Source organism: Columba livia, chromosome 15 (assembly GCF_036013475.1).
Source record: "Columba livia isolate bColLiv1 breed racing homer chromosome 15, bColLiv1.pat.W.v2, whole genome shotgun sequence".
Taxonomy (NCBI): domain Eukaryota; kingdom Metazoa; phylum Chordata; class Aves; order Columbiformes; family Columbidae; genus Columba; species Columba livia.
This window is the reverse complement of record NC_088616.1, coordinates 9380200-9393972: the sequence shown is the minus strand read 5'-3', so window position 1 is coordinate 9393972 and position 13773 is coordinate 9380200. Positions and strand designations below refer to the sequence as shown.

The following is a 13773-nucleotide window of genomic DNA, read 5'->3' as shown; positions in this document are numbered from 1 at the left end:
AACAGTAACTGAAAAACACAGCTGAGGACTAAACCTCTTCGACTTTTACTGTAGCTCCTAGAAATCACTCTTCCTGTTAGATTGTTTTATGCAAAAGTAACAACATTCTCATGATTCACAACAAATCCCTTCTGCTTTTAACTACAGGGATTCAATGAAAGCTGCATTTACTCCATTACCACTAATGTTGTTCATCACAGTAAGTCATTTTATAAAGCTCCCGTTGAGATGATACGATGCACGAATGCACCCAACCGCTAGAAAACACAAAGTCTGGGAATGTGATAGAACAGTTGTAGGGAAAACAAAGCTGCTGCATGAACGAGCCAAAATTACTGTCTTCCTTGTTCCTGCAATGAGTTAATTACAGCATTACAGCAATCAGAACTGCTGTAATGATCTCCTTGCTTAGTAAAGACATGCCTAGATGTTCCCTCCTGTTCTAGCAGAAAACACCGTTTCATAACAGCCTCAATCAAAATCCATTAAAGCCAGTGAAAATAAATCCAATAATTCAATGCACCTTGAAACAGGTTGCTCAACTGCAAATTTACACTACTTCAGGACAGCAAATTCCTTTGACTACTTGTGTGAGCTCAGACTCTCCTCCTGCATTTTGATTTTAGCTAGTCAGAAATAGCATTATTATTATTATTGTAGCTTTGACAGTGTAAGGGTGTAAGTGAGTAGGGGTTTGTGGGGAGAAACATTATTTCTTCTTAAATTAACTGATATGACTATCTAAACCAGACAAGTTTTGTAGAAATTGTTCCATCATATGACTTGAAGGTGACTGAAAGAAGGGCCTACATGCTCAAAAGGCCATTTGATCCACCTAGAACAGCTGAGCTACTTTGATCAAGAAAAAGAAGGAAAAAGAAAAGTGCTGCTGCTCATTTTTCTATTTTCTATTTCTCTTCAAGAGCCTAAGCAGTTGGTCAGAAAGCTTCCTGGTGGTTTTTCCTGATCAATTTGTCTACCACCTGCTCAGCTGCACCTCGGGTCTGTTACCACCACAGAGCAGCTCACAAATGAACAACGGATCAGCATCATCAGCTCCCGGCTGCATTTCTATCTGTGCTTTAAAGGCAGATAGAGGAAAAAAACACCCATAAAAACCTAGGATAAAAGCCAGAAAAAAGTGAGAAAAACATGTCACAGAAGATATATTAAAATAAATAATAAAATCTATGAGGAAAACCATATTAGAGGAAAGAGAACAAACGCATAACTGCTGATAGCACTTAGAGGAGCAGGAACTACTGTGTGTTCCCGAGTACTGAGAGCAAACAGCACAGTTCAGAAGTCAGCAAGGAAAATACACTGTTCAGTAAATGAAGGGACACAGAACATACATGAATTTGACAAAACAACATTAAAAACATCATGTAGAAGTTTTTGCCCTAGTGCTACAGCACTCTTCTACAATTACAGCAACCTATACTTTTATTTCCACTGTCCCCAAGATACATTTTAGAAGTAGCATCCCAGCTCTCTAGATTCAGGTGTTCTGCTTGGAAAGCCAGGAATAATTCCCCTAATTCCCTTTTTCATAAAGTATGATGGGCTTCAAGCAGTCTAGAGAGAGTCTGACAATAAGTTATTCTATAAACTAATGTAAAATTAGATATATTTAGAGACTGCAGTTTCCTAACTGAAATCTATGGCTGGGAGGCTGGAAAAAGAGTAGTTCTACTAATTCAAAAGAAAAGTACAGTAAAAAGGAGACAGCCTACAACAGAACACCTAGACTCCATAGAAATCATCAGCCCTCATTAACAACTAATTAGAAGAACTAAGGTCTTAATCATGCAAAGTGCTAGACTGATGCTACAGCTTGCCAAGTCAGTCTTATTTATTATGGTTTAGTCTATTTGGATGACACACGATTAGAAAGGTTTTCCAGTACAACACAGAGACCAAACTGACTGTATATCGTGAACTATAGGGATATTCAGGACACTAGGGAAAAAGCACTCACCCCAGGCCCACTTTAACTGATAACTCCAATTTAAAAAAGTAATTTCCCTTAAGAATCATTTTGTTATATGAAAAAATTCACTGCTAAGATTTTTTTTTTTAACTGTACAAAACCCAAGCCAATCCACAATTTCTCTTCTAATTTCAAGGAAAAGGTTGGTCGACATGAGCCACCAGTGTGCCCAGGTGGCCAAGAAGGTCAAGAGCATCCTGGCTTGTATCAGGAGCAGTGTGGCCAGCAGGACCAGGGCAGCAACCGTCCCCCTGTACTTGGCGCTGGTGAGGCCGCACCTGGAACCCTGGGTTCGGTTTGTGGCCCCTCATGACAAGGGAGACCTTGAGGTTCTGCAGAGAGTTCAGAGAAGGGAACTGAGCTGGTGAAGGGGCTGGAGCACAAGTCTGATGAGGAGCAGCTGAGGGAACTGGGGGGTTGAGCCTGGACAGAAGGAGGCTGAGGGGAGACCTTATCAGTGTCTGCAACTGCCTGAAAGGAGATTGCAGCATGGAGGGTGTTGGTCTCTTCTCCCAAGTAACGAATGATAAGACAAGAAGAAATGGCCTTGACTTGCACCAGGGGAGGTTTAGATTGGATATTAGGAGAAACCTTTTCATGGAAAGGGTTGTCAGGTACTGAAACAGGCTGCCCAAGGAAGTGGTGGAGTCACCATCCCTGGAGGTTTAAAAGGCGTTTAGACATGGCTCTCAGGGACATGGTTTAGCGGTGGACTTTGCAGTGTCAGGTTAATGGTTGGCCTCTGTGATCTTAAAGGTCTTTTCCAACCTAAACGATTCTATGATTCTGTTCTGATTCTATATTCCCTATAGTGAATCAACATAGTTATAATTCTGTAACTTCTGTAAAGAATTCTCATGTCATTATATTCTTAAATTTCACCCATCATTTCTTACTAATAACAATTAATGGCTTCATGGAAAAGGGGAAGGGAAAAAAAGCCATACCAAACAAACAAAGGATGGAAAATGTCGAACTGCAGCTCTATAAGTATAAGAAATGCCCCCTAGACACTCGATGACCAATTCAACAACCAGGGTGCTGAACAACCAGTTTTAAGAGTTTCAGGAATAAGTTCTTACTTACCCAGCTTGAATGAGCTCATTGAGTTTAGCTGCGTTCTTGTCATCCATACCTTTAGATGAAATAGGATAACATGGTGAATTAGGATTTCAAGTGATATTGTCACAACCTTTTTCTTCACCCTATTTGCTTTCCAAAGCTATTTTATTCTCACACAGGATTAATGAACATAAATAACAAGTGACAGGACAAGAGGAAAAAGTCTCAAGTTGTACCAGGGGGGATTTAGATTGGCTATTACGAAACATTTGCTCACTGAAAGGGCTGTCAAGAACTGCAACAGGCTGCCCAGCGATGTGGTGGAGTCGCCATCCCTGGACAGTTTTAAAATATGTTTAGACGTGGTGCTTAGGAACATGGTTTAAGTTAATGGTTGGACTCAATGATCTTAAAGGTCCTTTCCAACTGAAATGATTCTGATCTAGAACATACCCTTCCTTAAATGTTTCTGTTTTCATAATGTGTAAGCTTTACATGGTATTTGCCATGAAAATCATATTTACTCACAGATTAAATGACCCTAGTTTAGGTGGTTCAGTCATCTTGGGTTGCTGGGCATTAATCTGACACTGCAGTATTAAAAAGAAAAGCTTCCTCATCTTCCTGCTCAATCTCTGTTGCTAAGGCAGCACAGCACAGAGAAAGACCATCGAGCCCTCACAGTGCTGAATGCAGTAAGTAAATAAAAATAATAAAACACACTTATAACCCACACCTTTCTTCTATACAGCACATTTTTAAATAGGCATTATGGTAACTTGATTTATAATATATTCCTTACAATAGTTAGGTACACGTTTATTTACCAAACATTTAACCTCCCTCTGGAAACGCTGAAAATATTCCTGACATGTTTTTGTATCTCAATACAAAGTCATCTTGATTTCTGAGAAGACAGGAGTGAATACTACAAGAGGGAAAGAAAAAAAAAAGAAAAGTGAAAGAAACTATTTTCACCAGCTGCAGAGGAGACAGCTCATAAACTGGGTGTAGAGGCTGCAGCTTAAGTCCATTTGGTCTTGGAAAATAGAATTTTCCAAGTGACAGTGGGGAAAATACGTAACCAATATCCAAGTTATAAAAAGACAGGCACAGAGTATGCGTGCATTGCCATGGTGACTGTGTGAAACCCTATTCCCAGCCATAGCAAGGAGGGTCTGTTGATGCTTTTAAGACAAGACACGGATATACGCAAGAAACACTGATTTCTACTGCCAATGCAACCTGTCTTGCCTCTACATCTTCTGTGTCATGAAACAGTTCAAAATTGCTTCTCCAAGACGAATTAATATATTGGAGATCTTTGTACGAACAGAATAAAGTCAGTATGAGCAATCGCAACAGTCGTTCATGACACATTACAATAAAAATAACAGGTAAGGAAACAATATAACAACAGCAACCTGCCAAAATAGCATGGTTCTATTAGGAATTGTACACATCCACTCATTAAAGCTTTACTGTCTTTCACTTCGCAACTAGTATGACTTGACAAAGAATTGAAAGCATTTTGATGATTTCCCACATCTTAGAACAAAATATGTAGTATATGCACTATGATAGAACACCAACTCTACGAAAAGCTTGAACACAAATGAAAAAAACCACACCGATAAGAAGGTATGTGTGCATGGCCCAGTGCGCACAGCCACGTTCCTCTGCCTGTTCTCCAAGCCAGCCACAGCAGAGCTCGCCCTTGTCTGGAAGCCATAAAGGCCACACGAACTGGATCCCAGGCTGCACAAAAAGCAGCGTGGCCAACAGGTCAGGGAGGTGATTCCTGCCCTGCTCCACTCCGGTGAGAGCCCCTGCAGTGCTGGTCCAGCTCTGGGTCCTCAGCACAGGACAGACATGGACCTGCTGGAGAGGGGCCAGAAGAGCCACAGGAATGATCCGCGTCTGGAACAGCTCTGCTGGGAGGACAGGCTGAGAGAGCTGGGGTGTTCAGCTGGTGAACAGAAGGCTCTGAGAAGACCTTACTGCAGCCTTAAAGAGGGCTTCTAAGAATGATGGGGACAGACTTTTTAGTAGGGACTGTTGCAGAAGAACAAGGGGTGATGGTTTTAAACTAAAAGGGGGAAAATTCAGACTAAACATAAGGAAGACACCTTTTACAATGAGGGTGGTGAGAGCCTGGCCCAGGTTGCCCAGAGAGGTGGTGGATGCCCCATCACTGGAGACATTACAGGCCAGGCTGCACAGTCCTCTGAGCAACCTGAGCTGGTGAAGATGTCCCTGCTCATGGCAGGGGTGGCACTGGATGAGCTTTGAAGATCCTTTCCAACCCAAACTATTCTATGATTCTACGAACATGGTAACAAGCCTAAGCTCAGATCTCTTTCTAATAAAACTAATCAACTTCCAGAAAATGGGGGAGCATTGGTATGGCACATACTCATCCGTCTATGCTCATCCTCACAGACAAAACCAGCCGCTGGGATCAATAAGGTCAGAACACATCTTGGCTGCCCAGTACAGTTGTCGTTTCTGATGATGATTTGTAATGCTTTTTCATCTTCAGGGTTCAATAAGCAAAGATTTAGAGAATGACTTAAAAAAATGCACCATCCTAGATTTTGATTGCATAAGCAGAACTAATTGTGGGTGCAGATGATATCATTCACACGTTCAATTGCTTAGTTTTCAAGAATAATAAAACAAGACAGAATCTAAGCTGAGTATACATTTACCTGCAATCTGTGGGTATTATAATACATGCCCTGCATTCCATAGATAGCAAAAGCTAAAGATATCTGTCAAAGAAAAAGGGACTAATGTCTAAGAAAGTATTTAAAAATAGAAATATGTCTAATGAAAAAACAGTACCACAGAATACTGCAATATAATACATTGAACATAAATTCCAAATAACTCCAAAGTGAAACTGTACTAGACATTGCCAACTTCAAGGGTAAACACCTGTGATTCTACCATATAAAAATAAGATTAATTCATTCATACTCACATCCCCCAATCTTCTTCCTCAGTTCCCCATAGCAGATTAAGCCATAAAGCTCCAGGGAGGATTTTTTCAGCCCTTGAGAAAATACTGAAAAGTAGAAAAGATGCGAGATGCAGCCAACAGATACTCACACACAGCAACACTGCAGATACTAATTTCAACACTGAAAATGAGATTATTTGTATTTTCAATTATGAGAGAAACACCTCACCGGAGGGAAGACTAAGTTCTCTTTTGAGAAACACTATAATGAGATGGGTTCATCAATTTTCTTTCGGTGAGTTAAATATCAGGGAAATGCAACCTTTTTTAGACTAGAGAAAAAAACAAAGCAGCTTCCACAGCATTTAAACAAACATGCAACAGTTCAATATGCAAAATACAGCTAATTCATAATAAAGCCAACTCTAGAATCACTTAAATGTTTACAATTTCTAAAAGAAACATATGGATGCCCCCAAGAAAATGCATATAGAATTCCTGCCCTCCACAGTGGCGCTAAAAGGCAGAACTCCAACCCTCACGAGACCGTGAGCTCTGCACAGAGCCCATTCCATTCCATTCCATACTAACCATTATCAAAGTCAATGTACTTTGAGATCTTGTGCCAGGTGCGGTAGTAGAAATGGCGAACCTGTTCCTTATTCTTCACCATGCTTGCTGGTTTGCCTTTCTTCTTGTATTTCAGGGCAATGTTGTTCTGGATAGCTTCAAAGTCCTTCCCATGCTGAAGAATAAATCAAACAAATCCAAATACTCAAACCCAAACTTACATATTAAGACAACTCAAACAACATGAAGGACTTTGAGGTTCTTAGCAGGAAATTAGATTTCAATGGTCATTGTGTATCCCTTTAAAACTAGCCAATTCCTATAAAATCCTTGGAGTTCAAAAGAGGAAAATTTAATTTTATGTATAAAGAACCATAATTGAAAAATAATTCAAATTGTTATAAACATTCATTAACAAAACTCAAATATTTCCTGTGTATTTCAAAACAACAACAACAAAAACCTTGACACTTTTGCATGGTGGCTTTGACTGACAGCCAGTTTATAGCCAACTGTAGAGACACATACGCACAGACTAATAAACGCAGGTACATACGTATTTTGCTCCTGCAAATTTCAACTGAATCAACCTTCTTTAGCAATATCCAGATACTAAAATGAAGCCATCTAAGCTTGTTATTTGCTTCTACGCATACCTCATACAGTCCCTCGAAGAAAGTATTTTTGTCCTCTGTGCTCCACGACTCCCATTGCCGTCTGACCTTCTTTCCTTCCTCCTTCTCCCCGGCCGAGGAGCCAAGGTTCCGTGCTGATGACTTGGAATTCCCAGCAGGATTGCTGGGAGGAATTCCTGATGCACCACCAGATGCGGTCCCTCCATTATCTGCTGCTGCAAAAAACCATGACCAGAGTGAACATCAAACCAATGGCAGGATTCATGGATAGAGATAAGTGAGGAACTCAGAATTTCCTCCTTCTTCAGCACTCCCGCTTATGTCAGGTTTTTTCCAAGATATTTCACCCAAAATACGTAGGCAAATAACTTTTTTTTTAAGAGATAAAATCTCAAAGTCACCTCCAAAATGATTAGTCTTTCAAAGACATCCTAATGGGTAAAAACATTATAAACTAATCTTAAATCTCTGGTTTATTCACAATAGAAATCAAACTGAACCTCATGCTTGGTTTGACACTGTAAGAGACTACTAGAATGTTAATCCAGAAACCAGGGAGACCTTCCAAAATTGCACCCCATTTTTTCCATAAAAATACAACCATTCTCAGTAACTTACATTTCCTATGCTTGGGGCTCCACTGATTCAACTTCTACAAAGGATAAGTAGCTCATAATTGCTCTTTTGTTCCTTTCTATATATTTACTATTCTACAAGAGAAACTGTAGTCCTGGGAACAGTCACAATTCCCTCCCTCCACTCCAGCCACAGTGGAGCACCAGCCCCTGCACCCCAGGTACAAAGGGAAGTCTATCACATCCTTGTTTTAAACACAAATAAATTACTATCCAGACAATTGCTTAGAGTGTATGAAGTATATGAAGATCTAAAAACTCCAATATCCTGTCACCTCTCCAGAGGTACCTTACTTCCAGGAATAAAGAAGTTTCCTATGTCATCCCTCTGCAAAAACTTTCTTACTGCTGTGGACAGTAGTATTTATCATTGGGTTACCACAATCCACTCTTAGAGTTTATTTGATCTTGCTAAGACAATGTAATGCAGTATATTCTAAAACACAGTATTAGAAAATAATTGAGGATAAAAGGCAAAAGAATAGTCATACACCATTAAATTACCCCCCCATAAATTCAGTCTTTCAATCTTACTGTATGAGATTCTTCTAACATACAAAACAGCTACAAAGTTTTCATCCTCCCCCTAATGATAGATGATGATGATGATGGTCACTAATTCCCAACAACAGATTATTTACAACTTAAGCAACCCATGAAAACAATAAGGTCCATCAAGGCTCCCCAAACCATTCCTGCCGCAGAGCTGCTGGAGCAAGCAAGGAGGTTTGCTCTAATAATCTGCTTACGTGCTTGTTCTAAGTAAAATCACTGATAAAAGGAGGACACTGAAGACAAGACAAAGACAACATGGTCATTCTCACTCTGTCCACTTACCCTGCATCACCCAACCACTGGACCAGCCTCCCCGACAAGAACAGCCACGACAATTCCCTCCCTTCACTCCAGCCACAGTGGAGCACCAGCCCCTGCACCCCAGGTACAAAGCAGCGAGTTTGGATGTGTAAGTTCTCAGCATCTTCACTCAGCTTTCAACCCACAGTCTGCAAAGACATCCGGTTTCTGTAGTTGGCTTTGAACTACGACCCCCAACAAAATCATGGATCCAAACACCCATGTTCCAGAGAAAATTATTAATTCCTTTTATCCAGTGATCTCTACCCATCTATATGCCCCATTATTAGATCTTCATTTATCTGCGAATGGCATAACATCATCTCAACCACATTTTCTGCCTTAGTAGTGTGGGACGAGATCCTGTGGGGTTCTGACCCTGAGCCACTTTCGAAGGAAGGGGGGGAGAACTGGGGTAAATGGGAGGGCAAAGAATGAATGAAAGCACGTCAAGGTAGGATGGAAGTAGAGTAGCAATTGTAAACAATATGAAGAGGATTAAGGAGAATATCAGAACAAGGGGCCGTGCCAGTAGTTTAACAGTCATTCATGCCCTAGAGAAATAATGCTGGAGGAATGACATTTCAAACGAAGGTACAATTGATTCTGCAGCCTACAAATTTGAGAAGATACAATCGTATTGTAAGTACCTACATCAGGTATCTTGGTATACACATCCTCTCCCACAGGAGAGGACAGTAGTTAATTTAATCCATGTGCTACGGGACATGCAACTTTGATGGACTGAAACAAACAGGACTGTTTTCTAGCAAGTTTTATACACTGTCAAAAGATGGAACATTTTAATTCAGCTAATGCTTTTGGATTAATAATTCTTTTTTTCAAGAGAGAACTGCTTATTACTGCAAAACAAATCCAAACACTGGTTTGGGCCATTCTACACATTTTGTGAATAAATCTAGAGCCAACAGCATGAAAGACGTCTTCAAGCTTCAGTTCATTACCACTAGACTTTGTTACTATTTCCTCCTGACTTTATTCTGCATTCAGAAAATGGGTAAAAACAGAGAATGGGAACACTCTAATTCAAACTAAATCTACAGCACATGATGGCGAAATATTCCACATATGCTTTTACTGATGTGGTCACAACATCCACATGGATATTCTCACCACTCTTGCTTCATGGAAAAAAGCCTCAAAACACACCTTAAAACCTGCACTCAGCAACCATGTGAGTATTTGTAAATGAGATGTTAATTATCAGAAATCCCTGTTTTTCAGCAACCCTATATTGGTCTGTTTTCTCTCCCTCAATAAACCCACCTGCTTTTGAACTCTCATGATAAACTGCCTCCACATGGCGACTCCAAGTTCTTCCACTGATTTCATGCAAGTTACTTTAAGACTTCCAAGAATTAATACTTCAAAAACTGTGCAGAATTTGAGGTGTAGACTATGAATTTGAAAATACAACAAAAAGTTGACCACCATTTGAAAACAATAATAATTATTTTAAAAAGCATAGATTTAGTTATTTGTGCAGAAAATTCGATAAACTTTTCAGCAATTCAAAACGTATTGGCTTTTTGAGGCAATACAGTTTCCAAACTTAATTTTGCTGTGCTACTTTCTATGTCATTTTTGCCCTAAACTCAGAAATGCAACTCAGTACATGAAAGACAAGAAACAGAATCCAAAAATGCAATTAAAGATTATGTCAGGGTAATCTGAAAAACAGCAGAATTTTTATACATCCTACTAGGCAGAATTCAAGTATTACTGACAATCTTCCCTGAACCATAGTAAGGTAAAGTTGAAAAGTCAGCAGCTGCTGAGCAAACTCTTCCTACAGTTTACAGTTAAGTTTACCTTATCAATAACTTGTCTGCTACAAAGAAGCACCCTAAAAGCACAAATGCTGAATGTGAAAAGGGATCCATAGCAGACAGAAAATAATCATATTTTCAAAACTTTTAAAAAGACATGATCAGGACAAACCAATGCCTGCTGAGCAACTGAAATTTGAAAAAAAAAAATTAAGTATAATGATTATACTCCTTAATAATAGCCCTTGGAAGAGTTTTCACTAGAATATACAGATTCTAAAAGCGGGACCACTTTAATAAACTTTAAGGGTTACAAAGCATTACTAAAGACCATGATAAAAACAAGTTTCTGGTTTCACTTGATTGAGAGTGAGTGTGGTCTATACACTCCTGCTGGCCAATGGTAAAATTACCTTTGCAGCTACCACCTTGACTGGGACATGCAAAATGGAAAAGCTTCCAGTTTTCAGAGCTGAGCTCAAACACATGCATTGGAGCTTTTGGTCATGTTTATACTTACAGAGGGAAAGGAAAGTTGGTGGGACAGCAAGTGAAAGGATTTAAGTCCAACCTTTATTAGTAATTTTCACTCCTCCCTGAGTTCCCTATTGGCAGCTCACTCTGTGAGACACTTCACTCGGAATGCAAAGACCTATAAATTCTAATCACAAGACATAGCACTAGGGAGAATTCAGATGAGCCTGAAAAACCCCTCAGTATACAACCCTGAATGTAAAGAACTCAAATTAGAAAGGATCTCACGCCATGGCTCTGTTTCTCCAAGATCCGACAGTTATAATTTCAACCGTATCGGAGAAATCAACTTTGATGCGTTCACATAAAAACTAGCCAGGCAGAGCTGTGGCTGGTCTTACAATTCAAAAAGTGAAAGCATAGCCATAATTCCACTGCTGTCACCCCCAATGATTTAAGAAGTTTGCCTAAACCTGACAACATAGTCCGGGTGCAGCGACTACAAGCACTATCTATGACCGATTACTGAAATAATATTTTCCATTTTGCATATAATTTTATTGGGGTTATTTTGGAATCCAAATTGCAAAATACATAGAGTTTGTTTTTCGACTGTGTCAATACACCTAGTTAAAAATTGTTCTGCTGCTCTAAAATTGGAAATGCATGTCTATGTACAAACATACAAACATGAATATGCACATGCACAAACATACGTGTATTTTGTTCACACGCGTATACACTTTCAAAGCAACAGAGTAATTTCAAATGCATATATTAAACTTGTCAATCATGGACAATATGTACGCCAAAGAAACACTTCCTTGCATTTAATACTGTTTACAACCCTTGAAATAATTATCTGTAGCTAAACACTCCTGGGTATTCCATCTGTTTGTTTATTCGGTTTAATGCAACTGGGAGAAAAATTACATAGGCATTTTGTTCCATCCTTTAACATCACACACCGGAGTTTTTAACTTAAAAGGTTAATTAAGGTATTAAAAAATACTTTCGTAAATTATATAAACTAACTGTCAAGCAATCGAGTTCAAGAATTTTTTCATGGTGTGGCAATAATTAAAATATCATAATTCGTACTGTTTCATTACTGGAACAGAAAACTATCATAATTAATAATGTCTACCTAACATCCAGCATGCGCATACCACTGCAACAGATCAAAGAGTGAGGTAATCTCGAAGACACATTTATGCTAATATGGAGTTTAACTTCAATTTAGCATACAGAAGTAAACTCTGTTATTTCAAATGTTGAAGAAATCTCCAAAAATTGTTTTTCTCAAAAATAAACAGAAAATAAAACTCGAGTACTTTTGCACAGGGTATCCACAACGAGTCTCAGGTGCAGCTCCACTACAGTGCCAGGTGTCATCCAGTGACTGCTGAGCACACACAATAGCACCAAGATATTCAGATATCCTGGCTGTCTTCCGGCTACACAAGTTAAGAAACAGCTTTGAAAAAAATCTAATTCTTATCTACAATGCTAAAGTGACAAAGCCTCTGTAGGTATGTACATACATAAAGGTATTCAGATGTATACAAAACAATAAACTTGAATCAGATGGAAATGCTCAAACTGTTCCGAAACAATAATGGAGGGCCCACAAAACCTTATAAACAAATATGCCAATATATATATTTCATAGCTGTTTCCAACATGGTTCTTTGGATAAAACAGCCATAGAAATAACTGTGAGAAACCACCACTGCCTTGTGAGTTGTTGTTTTTCCCCTCTTTAACTAGCACCCAGTGCATATTTTGTTTTCCAAGAACAGAATTCAGAGTGCAGCCATTTGATTACACAGTGAGCTGGAGTCTAATTTCCTAACCAAAATACAGGAATTTTCTAAAACTCAGGAGAAATTAAATGCAGGAATTAAAGGTTTGCTTCAATAATGGAGAATTCTTCCTCCTCCACATCCACATCCAAGCCCCCCAGTTCTGCAAGTGCACAGGGGATAGTGGGCAGCAAAGAAGCTGGAGCTTTGGGACACAAAGAAGATTCCAGCTCCTGTGAGAAACAAGCCCCAAAACACCTTCCTCAAAACCAAACAAAAGATGGCATCTACAGGAGGAGAAGAACAACAACTCCTAAACCCACAGGTGACTCCCCCACCCCAGCACCCCTCTTGCCAGTGTGTTTTAAAGGTGTCAAAACACGGTACCTTTGCCTTTTGCAGCAGCGCTGCTGCCAACCGAGGAGGATGCCTGGGAATCCTTCTTCAGCCTCTTGCTCTGAGGTCTGACGCTGGACCTGAGAAAATGATGCTGGTCCTGGCTGTGGGAGGGCTGGAGGGAGGCCGGGGCCTGTGATAAGCTGGGGTTCGGTGGGGGGCTGCTGTTAGTGTTGTTGTTAATAATCTTTTCTTCTTTCTTTGTGCTGCTGCTGCCTGGAGCTGCCTCTCCTCCTCCTCCTGCCCCTTCTTCTTCCAGGGACTCCTCATCTCCTCCTGCTCTCTTGCCCAGCTTTTTCACCCCTTCCTCCCCGCTGCTCTCTCCCAGTTTCACTGTCATCCTGTTGGGGAGAAGAGAGAGAAAAGAGGGGGGCACAAAGTCAGGCCAGGGAGCCCCCCAGAGAGGGAGAGAAATCCCTGGACTGAGAGGGGAGAAGTTTAGCTGCAGAAATTCCTCTCAACATGGCCGCCGTTGTTTGTTACTAAATCCCCTTTCGTTTGCTGTCCCGACCCAACAACCTGTGCCGAGGGCGGGAGGGGGAAAGCCCCGCCGGAACCCCCCCCAAAGCGGCCCAAAAGGCAGACGGGACCCC

General features: G+C 40.2%; 1 protein-coding gene across 4 annotated transcripts in view; it reads right to left on the bottom strand.

The window, feature by feature from the left end:
* CRAMP1 (cramped chromatin regulator homolog 1) overlaps positions 1-13773 on the bottom strand; it is a 40277-nt gene that overhangs the window by 24230 nt on the left and 2274 nt on the right. For 3 of the 4 annotated variants that reach the window (XM_065030565.1, XM_065030564.1, XM_065030562.1), the window contains exons 2-6: positions 13172-13521; positions 7247-7440; positions 6612-6765; positions 6042-6125; positions 3080-3128 (exon numbers count right to left, since the gene is read on the bottom strand). In XM_065030565.1, coding sequence (XP_064886637.1) covers positions 3080-3128; positions 6042-6125; positions 6612-6765; positions 7247-7440; positions 13172-13520 — 830 coding nt within the window. In that variant the 5' untranslated portion in view covers position 13521. The remainder of the gene's footprint in view (positions 1-3079; positions 3129-6041; positions 6126-6611; positions 6766-7246; positions 7441-13171; positions 13522-13773) is intronic. The other variant, XM_065030563.1, reaches the window with a different exon arrangement.